Source organism: Microtus oregoni, unplaced genomic scaffold (assembly GCF_018167655.1).
Source record: "Microtus oregoni isolate MIOR12 unplaced genomic scaffold, Mior012 000001F_ref0000356, whole genome shotgun sequence".
NCBI classification, from domain to species: domain Eukaryota; kingdom Metazoa; phylum Chordata; class Mammalia; order Rodentia; family Cricetidae; genus Microtus; species Microtus oregoni.
The window spans coordinates 4,907,561-4,926,211 of record NW_024543060.1 but is presented as its reverse complement, the minus strand read 5'-3'; the positions used below and the strand labels follow the sequence as shown (position 1 = coordinate 4,926,211).

Here is an 18,651-nt window from a genome sequence, read left to right as displayed (position 1 = left end):
CAGGAAAATTCTAGCCTATGTCCATCCTGGGTCGGAGCTTCATCGCATGTGCCTCAGAGAGCAGAGCTATCGAGTCTGAGCTCACTTCCTCTTCCTCCCAGCATTGTGTTCTGTTTACTCTACCCATCTATGTTCTAACCAATAAAATGGGCCAAGGCAGTTTCTTTATTAGCCAATGACCTTCCTCCATCAATGTGTTAAATATACAACTGAGGTTATAAAATTAGCTTTTAAGTGTTATTTGAAAATATTTTTAGTGAATATATCATATGATAGAAAAAACTGTTACTTTGTGAATACACCTGTATTTTCTTTATTAGATCAGTTTGATGTCTTATCAAATATTTTAATGTCAAGTCTGTAGTATTTTGAGAAGTGATTAACTTTCCCATTTTCAATACTTTTCAGATATTTTAACAAGGAAGAAATCACTCTCCTCCTAAGATGGAATCTGTGATTTGGGAATGTGGTTGATCAACTTGATATGCTGGCCAGATGTGCCCTATGTAATAAAATGAAAAGAAGATACAAGATGATGTCATTTTCCAATATTGTGAAACCAAAAACAAATGCCTTTTGTGAGACCAGGTTAACAAACCTCTGACAGTACAAGGAGTTTTTAACTGTTTGAAGAACCTAACAGATACAGAGGGGTGCTTTCAAGCTGAGACCTGCAAGCATACACTGGTCAAAAACACATCTTGAGTGGATCTGATCATCCAAGTCTCATTCAGATCCAGGAAGAATGGCTATGAGTTGGGTTGTCTTTTATCTTTGGCTCTTGACTGTGTTTGTGGGACATATAGGTGGGCACAGTTTATTTTCTTGTGAACCTATTACCTTGAGGATGTGCCAAGATTTGCCTTATAATACTACCTTCATGCCTAATCTTCTGAACCATTATGACCAACAGACAGCAGCTTTAGCAATGGAGGTAAGACTTGAGCTACTACTGTTTGACATTCCAGAAAATAATCTACAGTGCCCTGATGACCCACCTAATCTGTTTGATATAAATAATAGGAAAAGATTGCTCTTTTTAATTATATCTTATATGTTTGAAATTTTATATGGATTGGCTCATACTATAATAGATTGAATAATTTGTGTTTGGAGAAATTCTACTCTTGAGTTTCTTTTTAGATATGTTTTTACAAAGGAATTTGAAACACTGAAACATGCGATGATACCTCTTCAAAGATTATATTTCTTTTTTTAAATAATAAATAACTCTATAAATAGCAGAGTGTGAAAAATATTACATATATTTCAGTAGCTGTCTTAGGGTTTGTATTGCTGTGAAGAAACACAATGACCACAGGAAAACATTTAATTGTGACTGGCTTATAGTTCAAAGGTTTAGTCCATCATCATGGTGAGAAGCATGGTAGCATGCAGGCAGACATAGCACTGGAGAAGGAGCTGGGAATTCTACATCTTGATCAGCTGGCAACAGGAAGTGGACTATGTCCCACTCTGGCTATGCCTTGAGCATATGAGACCTTAAAGCCTGCCCTCACAGTGACACACCTCCAACAAGCTACAACTCCTAACAGTGTCACTCTCTCTAGGTCATGCATTCAAACAAATGAGTCTATGGGGGCCGTACCTATTCAAAACACCACATTAGCTGAGTATGGAATATAATGTATTTTTTTAAGACTGAACTTTTCTTTAGGTTCACAGTGTTTTGTTTATTTTGTTTAATATTGAGATGATTTCCTGGTAATGTCGGGTACACATCAATTTAAGAATACCTTTCAGGCAATGAGAAAGGTTTTGTTATGTGAATTCTGTTCTTGATGGTTCAGAATTTTTTGAATGTGTGTTGCCTTACTTGAATTTTTCTTATGATAATTCTTCAGGTACTTCTTAATATATTTGCCTCAGAAACTATGTTGTTCCTAGGTTTAAATGTGTCTGTCTGTGTGATGGTCTTAGATTTGAGAACAAATATATATTTACTAGATAGAAATGGAGAGACAGCAAACAGTCTGATTAGGAGTATGGGCTTTGGAGCTGGACCCAGCATTGGAACTCTAGCAGTGTCACTGGCAACTGGTGTGAACTTTGCCACCCTAGTTCTTTTGATTCTTATAACACCACCAGCAGGTATGGTGGTGGTACAAGCCTATCCTCCCAGCACTTGGAAGATAGAGGAGGGAGGATCAGGTATTCATAACAGTTCTCCTTTAAAGGATGAGGTAGCACCCAGCCTGGGCTGTGTATAACCCTGCTTAAAAAAAAAAAACAACAACAACAAAAAAAAACCACACACACAATAAAAGAAGGCTAATCTTTCATAGTACAAAATTAAAATATACCTATAGAGTGCTTAGTACATAGCAAACACTCTACAAGTGATGGTTTTTCCTACTCATTTATTTGAGACAGTGTCTCACTATGTAGTCCTGTCTGGCCTGGAATTTGCTATCTAGATCAGCTCCATCTGCCTCCTGAGTTCTGGGGTTAAAATTATGCACCCCCACATCCTGGTTATCCATATTCTTATATTAACATGGTCATGTAATATAATTTGGACAACTTATATTTTAATCAGTTTGACAGTGCTTTCAGAATCTGCATTTGGAGTTCTGCATTTTATAGCAAAACACATTCATTGTTTCAATCTGGTAAATTTCTAGAAAGATCATTATTCATAGATTTCAAAGTATATCAGCATGTTGTATTTTCCGAATATTTGATGATGCTATAGAGATTGAACAAAATATTTTCTGCTCTTCCCTTCATGGTCTTTCTAATAAAGAGAAAGATTTGTCTTAGACCATGAGACTAGGATATATGAAAGGGGATATTGTCTGCTGGCATGACAGTTGTAATAGTCTTTGCTGTGTGCTGAAGACTCAACTAGAAGTGTCCTATATCACTGTAAAGTCATCACTTCTTTGGAAGCAAGAAGCAAGTCATAAAGATGCTCATACTTAGGTTCAGCTTTTGACTCTGTCATGCAGTATGTGTAAGACTTTGGACAGATCACCTAACATTCCTACATCTTGTTTTCTTATTCAAAGTAACAATAATGAAAAACCTAGACGGGCTTGTTAGGATTAAATGAGAGATTTGTAAGTTGCTGCACAATGCATGGTGTACAGATTTTAATTCTATTCCAGATTCTGTTTCTAAATTGTCTAGAGTCACTAGGAAAGTGCAGATGGCCCAGATGAACTTGTATCATTCTTTGCATGTTCGTGGAACATTCAGAATGATGGCATGGCAGGTTTTCTCTGCCTTCTGCTCAAATGTGCCCACATAATCCATATAGTTTATTGTCAGTAGGTTTGCCTCTTCCAATATCTGACAGCCTAGGAAGGGTCCATACGTGGGAAGTAGTTTCTAAGAAAAGGCTTCAGAGATTTGACGGAACCCTGAGAAAGCTGCATACTGCACAGTCGTCATGGCAGGACAGAGATGCCACTGACAGAGTCATCAGACACAGTTGGAGAGCGTGAATTTCATGTAATAGCAAAAGACTTGAAAACGTAGCAGAAACTACATCATGCTCATAGCCATCTCTCAACTCAGTAATTCTGTGTTTAAAAAATAATTTTTTTTCTAGTGCTGGAGATCAGACTGGGACTTAAGCTGCTAGAAAAATGTACCAAACCATTTAATGTTTTAAGGAACTGCGGTACTGTCTTCAAGTGCAGTGGCTGTGCTGTTTCAGACTCAAAGTAATACACAAGGATTCCTAAATATCTCCTTGCCTACCATCACCTTCTTCCTCTTTAAAAAATTTTATAATAGTTATTCTACTCTAATGTGTAGTAATATGGGGTGGCAGGGCTGCGTCCCCCACACCCGGCCGCCCACATGGCTAGCTTATGCCCCGAAATAATTACACGGACACTGTATTCTTTTAAACACTGCTTGGCCCATTCTCTTCTAGGCTAATTCTCACATATTAATTTAGCCCATTCCTAATCATCTGTGTGTAGCACCCCAAGGTGCGCTTACCGGGGAGATTCTAGCCTAGTCCATCCTGGGTCAGAGCTTCGGGCATGGCGTCTCTCTCAGGCGTCTGCTCCCGAGAGCATAGCTGTCGAGACTCTGACCTCACTTCCTCTTCCTCCCAGCGTTCTGTTCTGTCTACTCCTCCCACCTATCCTCTAACCAATAAAATGGGCCAGGGCAGTTCCTTTATTAGCCAGTGACCTTCCTCCATCACTAATGGGTATGATGTCTTTGGTTTTTAGAGCTACATTGGATTAGGTAGTTAGCATTTCTTCACTCAGTACTTACTGATGAACATTTGCTTATAAAAAGTGCCACCCCTGTATTTTCATACTTCTACTAATACGTTTTTGAAATGAAATCCAAATGTTCAAATAAGGAAAATGCTTTCATTGATACTTTTAAACTTTTACGTAGAAATTGTACTATACTTTTTGTCACCCCAGCAATGCGTGAGAGGACCTGTTTCTCAGCATTACCAGTAGAACCTACTCTTTGTCTCTGTATTAGACTGTCCCTGACAGAATACCCACAGAAATAACATAAGGGTGAAAAGACTTATTTGGCTCATAGCTCATGGACTTTGCCTTCACCATGGGGGAAGGCGTAGGAGAGAGGCTCAGTTCATAGCAGATGTTTGTGGCCCTGTTGCACATATTGTAGTGGACCCAAAAGCAGAGCGCGTGCTGGAGGCAGTAGCTGAGTTTAACCCTGAAATGCACTTCCCAGTGGACCTACTTCCATCAGGTAGGCCCCACTTCCTACAGGTTCTACAGCCTTCTAAAAAAAACACTACTGCTGGGACCAAGTGATCGAAGTAGGAGCCTCTGGGGACATTCAGATTGAATCCACAGTTGTATTAAAACCAATATGGTAGCTGCAAAATAGCATCTCATAGATCTTTAGCACCTACTTTGCAGAGACAGAAATTGCATCATATGTGAAGGCAGTAAAATGAAGATTAATTTCGCTGTAATGAAGAGTTTGTAGTGAAGAGGTTAGAGTAAGAAATTTGGAGGTACAGTAATTCAAGCTCAAGTTTTGCTACTTATAAACAGTGTCATTGGGACAGAATATTTTACTGTATCATCATTAGAATGGAATCGGTTATAAAGATCAAACAAAATATGAAAACTACTTTTCTAAAATAGCAGTGTCAGTCCTTGCCCAGAGGATCCAGTTTGAAGCATAAGAGACATTAGTAAATGGCTTCTACTTTAACGACTAGTTTCAGCGGTCTGTAGACGCTTTTCATCACAGTTGCACAGAACTTTCTAGTGTTCTTATCGAGTCATTGCAAATGCCACATTTGCCTGAAAGGCTCTGCCAATATCTGGATGATATCTTGCTTTATTCTCAAGACCTGGTTTGGGTCTGATTTCCTTATGGGATCTAGGATGACTAAAGTTAGGGCCTCTTTCCTCCATACTTAGCAATATGCTTTGTTTACCTTTGTTCAGTGTGTATGGTATTTTGTTACAATGTTTGCTTTTTGTCCCCCTTACTCCTTTCATTTAGAAGCTTGTCCTTATCAAAGGCCACCCTTGTATGCCTAGTACTTAACATACTGCCTCATATACAGTAATTAATAAATGTTTGAATTAAACTGTAAATTCTTGAGTAATGGCAGTGATCATAATTATGTTTTACTGCTATACCTAAACTCTTAGTCTCCTGGGGTTGAAAATAGTTTGGTGGGATAGTGATGTTGATCACAGTTCCAAAGCTACCACCTGCCTGTGAACACTAGTGTGATATTCTTTTTCTCTTTCTTTTGGGTTGTTGTTCAAAGTGATTTGAAGCTTTCAACATTATGTGTTTATATTTTATAAACAATGTAATTAGCAAAAATATGATGCAATGTAGCTTTTCTTTCTCTAGGATCTTTTGTTGTTTCTGCTTAATTTTGCTTGTCCAAATTCTGTTTTTCTTGATTTATTGTTAAGTTTTTAAAAATGTACAGGAGGGTGTGTGGCTTCATCAAAACATATGTGATGCTGTGCAGGCTAGTTTTCTGTCAGCTGATACAAGCTATAGTCATCAAAGAGGAGAGAATCTTGATTGAGAAAATGCTTCCATGAGTCAGACTGTAGGCAAACCTATAGAGCATTTTCTTAATTAGTGATTGATGAGTGAGCCCAGCCCTTTGTGGGTGGGGCTACCCCTGGACTGTGATCCTGACTCCTATAAGAAAGCAGGTTGAGCAGGCCTTAAGGAACAAGCCAGTAAGCAGCACCTCTTTATAGCCTCTGCATCTGCTCCTGCCCTCAGGATCCTGCCCTGTTTGGGGTCCTGTCCCGACTTCCTCCAGTGATGAACAATGATATATACAATGTAAGCCAGATAAACCCTTTCCAACTTGCTTTGGTCATGCTGTTTCACCACAGCAGTAGTAACCCTAACTAGGACAGAGACTAATATAAGAACCTTCTAAATTTAAAATCAAAAAACAGAAGTGATTTCTCTTCTGTCCTCTTTGGCTTTGGCAGAAAAAAGAAGCATCATCCTCTGGAAAGCGTTTTAGTAAGATGCACGTGTTGTCCAAGGCTCCAAGCCCCTACCACCCTCACAAGTCATCCTGTGGCAAATGGGGCTACACTGCCAGGCGTCAGAGAAAGTATGAGTAGAGTGCCAAAGCCAAGCTACAAAACAGTACTGGGCCTGGGTGGATAAGGCACCAAAATTGTCTGTTGCGGATTCAGACTTGGATTCTGTGAGGGAACCATCCAGTAGTCTTCTTGAAGATTTCAGTCACTTTCAAACTGGTTTTAAACACACACACACACACACACACACACACACACACACACACACACACAGTGTACATACAGATAATGGGAGACTTATTTCTGATTTTAGGAACAAAAATAACGGCTTTTGGAATTTTGGATGTACTCCAATGTAACAACACTGATTGACATTTATGGATAGGCCTTTTACAAAATAAAATTTCTTTTGAGTTCATGTTTTTGTTTGTTTGGTTGGTTGGTTGGGTTTCTCTGTGTAGCCTTGACTGTTCTGGAACTCTGTAGATCAGGCTGGCCTCCAGCTCATAGAGATCCTCCTGCCTGCTAGGATTAAAGATGTGCACCACCACCGCCTGGCTGAGTTCATGTTTTTAATCTCTAAAATACATTCATTGTCCATCCTATTTACTTTCCTTATTATCTTCTATTTAGGTTCATGCTTATAAGGAGGTTTTTATTCTCTAAACAACAATGTAGTGAAAAAACCTATTTTATTATTACATTGACCTATATCCCCAGCCCTGATAGGTGTGGCTTTATAAACCAGTTCTGTGACTAGGGTAAACCAAACAATTAAGAAGCTTCTAAATTAAAACAACTATATATGCAGGTAGTAGAGAATTATCTGCAGTTATTTCTGATTTTAAGAACAAAAATACTAGCCGGGCGATGGTGGCGCATGCCTTTAATCCCAGCACTCGGGAGGCAGAGGCAGGTGGATCTCTGTGAGTTCGAGACCAGCCTGGTCTACAGAGCTAGTTCCAGGACAGGTTCCAAAGCCACAGAGAAACCCTGTTTCGAAAAACCAAAAAAAAAAAAAAAAAAAAGAACAAAAATACTATGTTTTAGTTATTTTGAATTGGTTTTCTTGTGATAAATTGCATTAAAGAAATTCCTAAAAATTCTTGCTTTAAATCAGATTATTAAATAGAATAGAATTTGACTTGTATTATACTTTAAGTATGTCATAATTCAGAATTCTCCACAATAATAGAGGTATTAAAAGTTTACTCATTAAAGATAAGTTAGCCCTGTATACTGTTTTAGGGATGCCACTTTGACTTACAAAAGTGAATAGGTTCCTGTAATAATGGCAAATTTTGGAACAGATTATTTAATTTCCCAAGCCATTAGCAATGTGTAGACTACCATGGTACATTTTAGAAATCTGGGGTTTTTTTTGTTTTTGAGACAAAAAATAATTATTAAAAGTTTTGGATCTTGTAGCATCAGAAACTGTTGTCCAGACAGGGAGATTAGGTTTTTGGTTTTGTTTCGCTTTGCTTTGTTTTGTTTTTTATAGTCTTCTATAGTTCTACTTACATAAAATTATTTTTATAAATTGTTTGGAATAACTTATTCCAGTTGGATCTAAAGTAGCTATGAATAGCAGTTTTGAATTTTCAAGGCTGTTCCACATTGGTTCACATTTTGCGAATTTAATCATGCTATTCCCAAACCCAGTATGGCACAGTTTCTATGGTTACCAGGCCCTTTGTACAGTGACAAAGATTGGAATTCTGATTCTCCTGAGTCAGATTTTGGCCTTTGACACTGTCCCCTTTTCACACCCTTCCTAAGCTTGAACTGTTGTTATGCCTGAAGGCTTGTCAGTTAGCAGGTTGCTATGGGAACGAATAGAAATTTGAGAGAAGAAAGAATGGGAGCACAAAGACTTGGTTGATTTGAATTTAAACAAAGAATGTAAGGGTCCATGCAGTGCACCTTTGTTGTAGAAATTAGAGATCTAGTTTTAGAAAGTACTTTCCAGTTTGTAAACTTCCTTACTCCAGCCTTGATTTAGGGAATAAAAACATCACTGCTTAGAGAAACACTCAGGAAGAGTCATTTAGAATTCAGTCAGCCAAGTTCCTTTCTATATTTCATAGATTGTGAGTGCTGTTCCTTGTGTTATAGATGTGTTCTCAACCTAAGTGTCCAGGCCACATCATTTAATATATATTTTGCTGAGGTTAAAAATGTTAAGGTTATTTGCTTATTTTAAAAGTATTAATACTTTGTTTTTATAACAGCTTTATTGAGTTGTACTGTGTATAACAAACTGCACTTATTTAAAGTGTTTCCTTTGGTGAGTTTTAACAGCTCCTATGATGCCCTCACTGTTATCAAAGTGTAGACCATTTCCGTCACATCAGAAGCCTTTGTGGGCCACCTCTATACTCATGCTTCCAGCCATGGCAAATGTGCTCTGTCCCTATGAGTTAGTGTGCACTCTAACGTTTTATAGACATGGGCTCATACAGCACCTACATTTTTAGTTATATGTATGTGTGTATTGTAGGTTTATGCGCATGAGTACAGTGCCCATGGAAGCAAGAAGTGGTTATCAGATCCCCTGGTGCTGCACCTACGGGCTGTTGTGAGCTGCCTGTTGTGGGTAACAAACTGAACTCTGTCCTCTGCAGTAGTAGCTGTGTTCTTACCTGCTGAGCCATTGCTCCAGGCACACTGTATCTACTTAAATATCTGGTTTCTTTCACCTAGAATCACAATTTTGATGTTACCTACTTTATTTGGCATTTAAAAAATATTCCAGCTGAGTTCTTCATTTGATAGTTGAAAACAGGGAATCAAATCAGTCTGCTATAGACATACTATTCTTGAAATCATTCCCTATCTTATTTATGAGTATCATTTGATGTGGTGCTTCCTGTATGCTGTGAATGTTTTATTACCATTGGTTAATAAAGAAGCTACTTTCGCCTATAGCAGGGCAGAATATAGCAAGACAGGAAATCCAAGCAGAGATAGAGGAAGAAAGAAGGCGGACTCAGGGAGATGCCATGTAGATGCCCCAGAAGCAAGAGGTAACAAACCACGAACCTTGTGGTAAAATATAAAATAATAGGAATGGGTTAACTTAAGATGTAAGAGCTAGCTAGAAATATGCCTGAGCCATTGGCCAGTGTTATAATTAATCCAGTTTTTGTGTGATTATTTGGGTCTGGGTGGCCAAGAAATGAAAGTACAGTCTCCATTTACAATTGTTAGTTATGTTATGTTTGTGTTAAGACCATTTTATAAAAGGGGAAACTAAAGCATAGAGGTTAAGTGAAACATTGGTTAAGTATAAGGGATGTGGATAAAAATGTCAAGGTTTGACCGAACTTGGAGTCATTTATAGTCATTTATAGTTGTATGACCTTAGACAAGTTAGCATTCTGTGTTTACAATATGGAATTGTGAAATTGAAATAACATATGCAAGGTACTTTGAACAGTGCCTGTTGTACTGTACTAATGTCAGCAAAACTAGCTCAAGGTATTTGTAATTCATTGCAAACACAAAGTAGTCATTAAGATAAATTTTTATAACATATGATGGTATTCACAGGTGGAAATTTTGATAACATATATACAAAGATACCCCATCATATGGTTTACATTTTGCTTATTACCATACATATATATATACATGTTTGTCATATATGTACATATATCATCAGCATGTGAATGTAAGTTTTTGTTTGTTTGTTTGTTTTTTAAGACAGTGTCACACTATGTAGTCCTAACTGACCTGGACCTTGCTGTGTAGACCTGTCTGGCCTCACACTTGTAGAGATCTGCCTGCCTCTGCCTCCCAAGTGCTGTTAATTTTGCCTTTAGATTTTAAATAATTATATGTTTAGGAAGTTGCCTAAATAGTACACAGCAATTGCATATATCCCTTTTCTATTTCCTGCTCTAATCTTACTGTTTTATAAAATTATGATACCTAGTCAACATCGAAAGATGCATATAATTTCCAGGTCTTTGCTATTACAAATAAAAGTCATGTAAACATTTGTGACAAGTTTTTGTGTGGATAGAACTTGTCATTTCTCTGGGATAAAGGACCAGGAATGTGATTGGTTTTTAAGAAATCGTAGTGGTTGTAAACCCATTTTACATTCCTCCCTGTAGGATATAGTCTTACTGTTTTTCTCTGCGTTCTTGCCTCTATTTGGTATTAGCACTATTTTTGTCTTTGGCAGTGCAAGTATATATGTAGTACTATTTCATGTGCATTTTGTTTGTTGAAGTAACAATGCTTTATGTTTATTTTCTGATTAAATTTTCCACTTTGTTAAAAAAGTTCAATTAGCTGTAAAGTAACAGATTTCATTGTTTTTGCTGAACCTTCTCTTTTACTCCCTCCCCATGTCCTTCCACCTCCCAGTATTCACCTTTCAACTTTAACGACTTGTTATTCTGTTACCACACCCCCGTTATAACCCTTTCTCCCTTCTCCTGGTCCCTTATATTTTACTTTGGAGTCTTGAGTAAAAATTTTACTTATTATTATTAATTTGTGTGTGGAGGGGTGTACACAGTATGATTGTGAAAACCAAATAATGATATTTAGGAGTCAGTTCTCCTTCTTTATGTGGGATAGATTCTGGGGACTCTCACTCAGGTTCCCAGGTTTACTCAGCAAGTGCCTTTATGTGCTCAGGTCTCTTGCTAGCCCCTGAGTTATTTATATATACTAGATACAAATCCCTTCTAACTATAATCCCACTACCTGGAGGCTGAGGTGGGACCAGCCTGGGCTATGTGGTAAGATCCTGTCTCAAAATACCTAACCCACCTAAAACAAAATAAAATAAAATCTTTTGTGTGGTATGAGTTACACAAATAGTGTATCCTAGTTTGAAAGTTATCTTTTCATCTTTTTAGCAGAGTCTTTATGAGAACAGGAATTTTCTATTAGTCTTTTGGTTGTGACACTAACATTTAATGACTGAGCCATCTCTCCACCTCAGTACTTTACTGTTGTAATGAAGTCCAGTTTAACACCCCCTGCCATATACACATTAAGGATATTTTGAGTTTCATTTCTAAGAACTTGTCACCTTGTGCTAGTTCTGAAAAATGTATTACCATTTTCTCTTTCTCTGCTTTCTCCCTCTCAGAAGAGCTTGTCTGTTTCCCCTTCCCACGGGTATCCATATAAGTCTGTCTTTCTTAGGGTCCGCCTTGTTTCCTAGCCTCTCTGGGGTTGTGGACTGTAGGCTGGTTATCCTTTATTTTGTGTCTCATATCTGCTTATGAATGAGTACATACTGTGTTTGTCTTTTTATGTCTAGGTTACCTCACTCAGGATGGTATTTTCTAGTTCCATTCATTTGCCTGTAATTTTCAAGATGTCATTTTTTTAACCATTGAGTAGTACTCCATTATGTAAATGTACTACATTTTCTTTATCCATTCTTTGGTTAAGGAGCATCTAGATTGTTTCCAAGTTCCGGCTATTACAAATAATGCTGCTATGAACATAGTTGAGTAAATGTTCTTGTGGTCTAAGTGAGCATCCTTTGAGTATATGCCCAAGAATGGTATTGCTGGGCATTGAGGTAGATTGATTCCCAATTTTCTGAGAAACCATCATAACATACTGATTTCCAGAGGACCACAGCAATTCTTACAAAGGAAAACATTTAGTTGAGGCTTGTAGTTTCAGAGGTTTAGTCCCTTAATGTCATGATGGGAAATGTGGCAGCATGCAGGCAGACATAGTGCTGGGAAGGTAGCTGAGTTCTGCATCTTGATCCACAAGCAACAGGATGTGAAGCCCACCCCACAGTGACACACTTCCAACAAGGCCACAACTAATAGTGCCCCTTTCTGAAGGTCAAGCTAGTCTCTGTGGGGCCATACCTATCCAAACCACTACATTCCACTTCCTGGTCCCCATAGGCTTATAACCATAACATAATACTAAATACATTTAGTTCAACTTCAAAACTTTCCAGTCTTACAGTCTCAATAGTGTTTAAAAGTTCAAAGTTTCTTCTGAGATTCATGCAATCTCTTAACTGTAATTCCCTATAAGGTCAAAAAATCATACTCTAACATATAATGGCACAGGATATACATTACTGTTCCAAAATAGAGGAAAGGGAGGATAGTGAAGAAATACTGGGCCAAGCCAGGCGGTGGTGTGCAGGCCTTTAATCCCAGCATTCAGGAGGCAGAGTTCAAGGCCAGCTTGATCTACAGAACTAGTTACAGGACAGCTAGGGACTCTTAAACAGAGAAACCTTGTCTCAAAAAAAAAAAAAGGAAAAAGAAGAAAAAGAAAAGAAAGGAAGAAGGAAGGAAGGAATACTGGACCAAAGCAAGATCAAAAGCCAACTGGGCAAACTCCAAACTTGTATCTCCATGCCTGATGTCAAAATGCTTTTCAGATCTCCAACTCCTTTTTATCTTTGTTGACCACAGCACACTTCTTCCTCTTTGGCTTATTCCACTCCTTGTTAGCAGCTTTCCCTGGCAGGCCTCAACAACTCTGGCATCTCCAGTATCTTGGGGTCTCCAAAGCAATCCAGGCTTACACTTCACAGCTTCACGCAATAGCCTCTCTAGGCCTCCATTCAGGGATACCCCTGCCACAAGCCTGGCCTCAGCAACTTTTCTTAGTCATAGAGGAAATTCCACAACCCCCTTCTTCTATCCTTGGACTCTTAACGCTAGAGCCACGTGGCCTAAGCTGCCAAATTCTGCTGCTTGTTCAATTACATCTTCACCAGCTTTCTGTTTTCGATGATTTACTTCACTGCCTAAGCTTGGCTGTTCTGGAATTTGCTCTGTAGACCAGCTGGCCTCAAAATTCAGAGATCCACCAGCCTCTGCCTTCTGAGTGCTGAGTTTGAAGGTATGCACCACTATGCCTGGACCTAAACTGTTCTTCAGTTCCTTTTCCCAAATTGGAAGCTTAGCTGGATAGGGTCTTGCCCTGAGGTCACCACTCCCTTTATTCCATTTTTTAATCTGTTTATTTCCTTGGAAACATTGAGCTACATTTCACTTTCATCCTCAAGTTGTACATTTTGTATTTTTTCTTGCCTAGCTTGCTCCTTTTCAATATAAATCTTCACAAGAGTCAACACCAGTAACAACATGACAGAGTCTATACTAGTGTGTTTTGAGATTTCCCTTGCCAGTACAATTAATCCAAAATTCTTCACTTTTTGAAGGTAGACTTTTTGAAAAAGGGTAAAAAGCAGCAACATTCTTCACCAGAATATCACAAAGGACAATCTTAGGCAACATGCTAAGATTCTTCTTCTCTGAAATCTCTTGAACCAGGCCTCCACAGTTCAAATCACCTTGTGGTGGTTTGAAAGAAAATGGTTCCCACAGGGAAGGGGGACTATTAGGAGGTGTGGCTTTGTTGGAGTATGTGTGGCCTTGTTGGAGGAAGTTTGGGGAGAGCTTTGAGGTTTCCTTTGCTCAAACTGTGATCAGAGTGACATACAGTTACTTCTGCTACCATCGGATCAAGATGTAGAACTCTCAGCTCCTTCTCCAGCACCGTGTCTGCCTGCATGTTGCCATGTCCCACCATGGTGATAATGGACTAAATCTCTGAAACTGTAAGCCAGCCCCAGTTAAATGTTTTCATATATAAGATTTACTGTGGCCATAGTATCTCTTCACAGCAATAGAAACCCTAAGACATACCCTCAGCACCACTGTCTTCCATGTTCCTACTAGTATGGCCCATTAAGCCCCACTAAAAGCATTCATCTGCTTTTCTAATCCATACTCATGAAGTCCACAGTTCTGAACAAAGCCGTGGTCAGACCTATCACAACTATACCTCAGTTCCTTGTCTGTATATAAGAGAATGTGTGTACAAGCTTTGCCGTTATCTTTTTAATCATGTTTTATATTAAAATCGATGGTAAATTTTGAGATAATTTTTGTATAGGGCAAGGCTAACTTTTGACTTATGAATATTCATTAATTGAAGCGCCATTTGTTTAAAACACTATACTCTTTTTTTTTTTTTTTTTTTTTTTTTTTTTTTTTGGTTTTTTCCAGACAAAGTTTCTCTGTGGTTTTGGAGCCTGTCCTGGAACTAGCTCTTGTAGACCAGGCTGGTCTCGAACTCACAGAGATCCGCCTGCCTCTGCCTCCCGAGTGCTGGGATTACAGGCATGCGCCACCACCGCCCGGCAAAACACTATACTCTTAAGATGTAGAAAAATCTTGCTTTTGTCTACTAATCATGCTAAGTTTGTAAGTGAGTATTTGATGGGCTAGGATCAAACACAGGACTTCATACATAAAAAAGATTTCATTAAATCTTAGAGATGATTTATGGGAAGAGTTGGCATTTTTTTCTTCCTCTTTTTTTATTACTTTATAAATAATACCAATCAAAATTCCCACTTTCTCCCCTCCTCCCACTTCCCTCCCACTCCCCTACCCCACCCTTCCCCCAACTCCCCTCCAGTCCTAAGAGAGGGCAATCTGTTCCTTTGGTTACAGTAGGTATCTTAGCCTAGTTTTATGTTTGGGATCACAGTTTTCTTTTTATTAACTTAGTATCAAATTATAGCATTAGCTGTATTTACAACATTTGATTTCAGTATAAAGAATTGTTGGGGCTGGAGAGATGGCTCTGGTTAAGAGCACTGATTGCTCTTCCAGAGGACCTGGGTTCAATTCCCAGCACCCACATACATGGCAGCTCACAACTGTCTGAAGATCTAGTTCCAGGGTATCTGACACCTTCACACCAAAGCACATAAAATAAAGTTAAATAAACCATAAAAACTTTTTTTTAAAAAAATTGTTTAGAAGTTTGGGGTTTTTATGTTAAGAAAAAAAAAGAATTGATCAGCAAAAGGTGAGAGACCTTCTCTCAATTGGAACACTCTTTACTGTGTGGTAACTATGGATAGGCTGCTGGGTGGTGGTGGCACGCCTTTAATCCCAATACTTCAGAGGCAGAGGCAGGCCGATCTCTGTGGGTTCGAGGCCAGCCTGGTCTGCAAGAGCTAGTTCCAGGACAGAAACCAAAGCTACAGAGAAACCTTGTCTCGAAAAACCAAAAAAAAAAAAAAAAAAAGATGGATAGGCCTTTGCCTTCCATCCTTTGCAGTGTAACCTGTCTTCTACCCTTCCCAGATCCCCTTGCTGCTGCTAATTTGCTCTTTTTGATAGGTGTTAATTGAAATACATAAAAGAAAATTAAAATCCATGCAGCCCCACCACCAAATAATAAAGCTGTAATCATTCTTGAGCTTTAATGCATATTTTATACAGTTTTTTTCTTTCTCTTATGTTAAATGGTTTGCATTATTAGTAATTCCCTGCCTGCTTCTTCATTAATATTACCTGTAACACTTAAATATGTACAAGGATTTATCAGTTTTGTCATAGTCCTTGGATTTAACCAAACTAGACTCTTGAGAAGTGATTCGGGGGACATTTTATTTAAAAAAAAAATCTTAGAAATATTAATGGTTTTGAGAAATTTTTTAAAGATTAATAAAACAGAAACTCGGGTTATTAACAAACACTTGACTTATCTAAAGCTCTTTATCTAATTATTCAATTTTGACTTTTTCCTAGCCATTCCACCCTATGGTGAATCTGGACTGTTCTCGGGATTTCCGGCCATTTCTTTGTGCACTCTATGCCCCTATCTGTATGGAATATGGACACGTCACACTTCCCTGTCGTAGGCTGTGTCAGCGCGCCTATAGTGAGTGTTCAAAACTCATGGAGATGTTTGGTGTTCCTTGGCCTGAAGATATGGAATGCAGTAGGTATGGGTCATTTTTCATGCTGATGTGTGTTTTCTCTTTAATCTATTATAAAGAGTAGGGTTGTTGGCGTTTTTAAATGTATGGATGTCTATACAAATGTTGAGCACGGTTTCATTGTCTTATTTTTCATAAGAATTGGGAAGAAGTAAATGAAAATGATAGGAAAAAGGAATTTCTGTGAAGAAATGGAAAATAATTAAGAATTATATAAACAAGACATTTGGTTGATTTTCTTTTCTACCTTTAAAATACTTTTCTGTTTTTGTTTTTTTTTTTTTTAAAGATTTATTTTATTTTGTTTACAGTGTTCTGTCTGTATGTGTGCCTGCAGGTCAGAAGAGGGCACCAGATTTCATTACAGATGGTTGTGAGCCACCATGTAGTTGCTGGGAATTGAACTCAGGACCTCTGGAAGAATAATCAGTGCTCTTAACCTCTGAGCCATCTCTCCAGCCCTACTTTTCTGTTTTTTAGAAGTAATGACAGCCGGGCAATGGTGGCGCACGCCTTTAATCCCAGCACTCGGGAGGCAGAGGCAGGTGAATCTCTGAGTTTGAGACCAGCCTGGTCTACAGAGCTAGTTCCAGGACAGGCTCCAAAGCCACAGAGAAACCCTGTCTCGAAATACCAAAAAAAAAAAAAAAAAGAAGTAATGACATTCATGAAAAATTAGAAGCCAGACAGTGGTGGCGTACACCTTTAATTCCAGCACTTGGGAAACAGAGGCAGGTAGATCTTAAGGCCAGCCTGGTCTACAGAATGAGTTCCAGGACAGCCAGGACTATGGAGAGAAACCCTGTCTAAACCAAAACAAACAAGAAGAAAATATAGATTAGAAAAGAATTACTCATGACTACCATTATAACAGCTTAAATGCCTTTGATATAGATGTGCTGATGTCTACGGCTGTTGTGTCAATTTTGTTTCTTTGATTTTTTTTTTTTATCACACATTAACACCCAGTTGAGAAAATTTTGGGTGCTTTTCAAATCTTATCTAACACACAGACTGTGAGCTGTTACAGAAGATTTAAAGATTTGTTTAGCAGTCATTTCTATAGTGCTGTGGGAATGAGCACTATTAATAGTAATAGTATAGTATGTTATATAACATACCTTTTATTTTCTGAAATATTTCAGTAATGCAGAATAATAAGGGAATATTTATGTATTCATAATGATCTGCCTTTTTGCTGTCCCGGTATTTTGTAACATTTGTCTTCAGATCTTCTTTTATTATTTATTTTGAGTTTTTTGAGACAGGGTTTCTCTGTAGCTTTGGAGCCTATCCTAGAACTAGCTCTTGTAGACCAGGCTGGCCTCGAACTCACAATGATCTGCCTGTCTCTGCCTCCTGAGTGCTAGGATTAAAGTCGTGCGCCACCACCGCCCGGCATTCTTTTGTTTATTTATTTTTTTACATTTTTTTATTGATATTTATTGAGATCCCCTCCCTGGCTCTCCCCTATCCCCTAGAATCCTCCCCAAGGTCCCCATGCTCCCAATTTACTCAGGAGATCTTGTCTTTTTCTACTTTCTACTTCCCATGTAGATTAGATCTATGTTAGTCTCTCTTAGTGTCCTCATTGTTGTCTAAATTCTCTGGGATTGTGGTTTGTAGGCTGACTTTCTTTGCTTTATGTTTAAAAACCACCTGTGAGAGAGTACATGTGTTAATTGTCTTTCTGTGTCTGGGTTACCTCACTCAAAATAATGTTTTCTAGCTTCATCCATTTGCCTGCAAAATTCAAGCTGGTTATTTATTTATTTATTTATTTCTGCTGTGTGGTACTCCATTGTGTAAATGTACCACATTTTCCTTATCCATTCTTCGGTCGAGGGCATTTAGGTTGTTTCCAGGTTTTGGCTGTGACACACAAAGATGCTATGAACATAGTTGAGCACATGTCCTTGTGGCACGATTGAGCATCCTTTGGATATATACCCAAAAGTGGTATTACTGGGTCTTGAGGAAGGTTGTTTCCTAATTTTCTGAGAAATCTCCACACTGACATCCAAAGGGGCTGTACCAGCTTGTATTCCCACCAGAAGTGTTCCCTTTTTCCCACAACCTCTCCAGCATAAGTTGTCATCAGTGTTTTTGGTCTTGGCCATTCTTACAGGTGTAAGATGGAATCTCAGAGTTGTTTTGATTTGCATTTCTCTAATGACTAAGGATGTTGAACATTTATTAAGTGTCTTTCAGCAATTTTAGATTCCTCTGTTGAGAGTCCTCTGTTTAGGTCTGTACTCCATTTTTTTTTAATTGGGTTATGTGATCTTTTGGTGTCCAATTTCTTGAGTTCTTTGTATATTTTGGAGATCAGACCTCTGTCTGATATGGGGTTAGTGAAGATCTTTTCCCATT

At 38.4% G+C, this 18,651-nt stretch overlaps 1 protein-coding gene across 2 annotated transcripts in view; it reads left to right on the top strand.

The window, feature by feature from the left end:
- Fzd3 (frizzled class receptor 3) overlaps positions 1–18,651 on the top strand; it is a 70,812-nt gene that overhangs the window by 9,488 nt on the left and 42,673 nt on the right. For both annotated transcript variants that reach the window (XM_041668174.1, XM_041668167.1), the window contains exons 2-3: positions 409–934; positions 16,088–16,284. In XM_041668174.1, coding sequence (XP_041524108.1) covers positions 746–934; positions 16,088–16,284 — 386 coding nt within the window. In that variant the 5' untranslated portion in view covers positions 409–745. The remainder of the gene's footprint in view (positions 1–408; positions 935–16,087; positions 16,285–18,651) is intronic.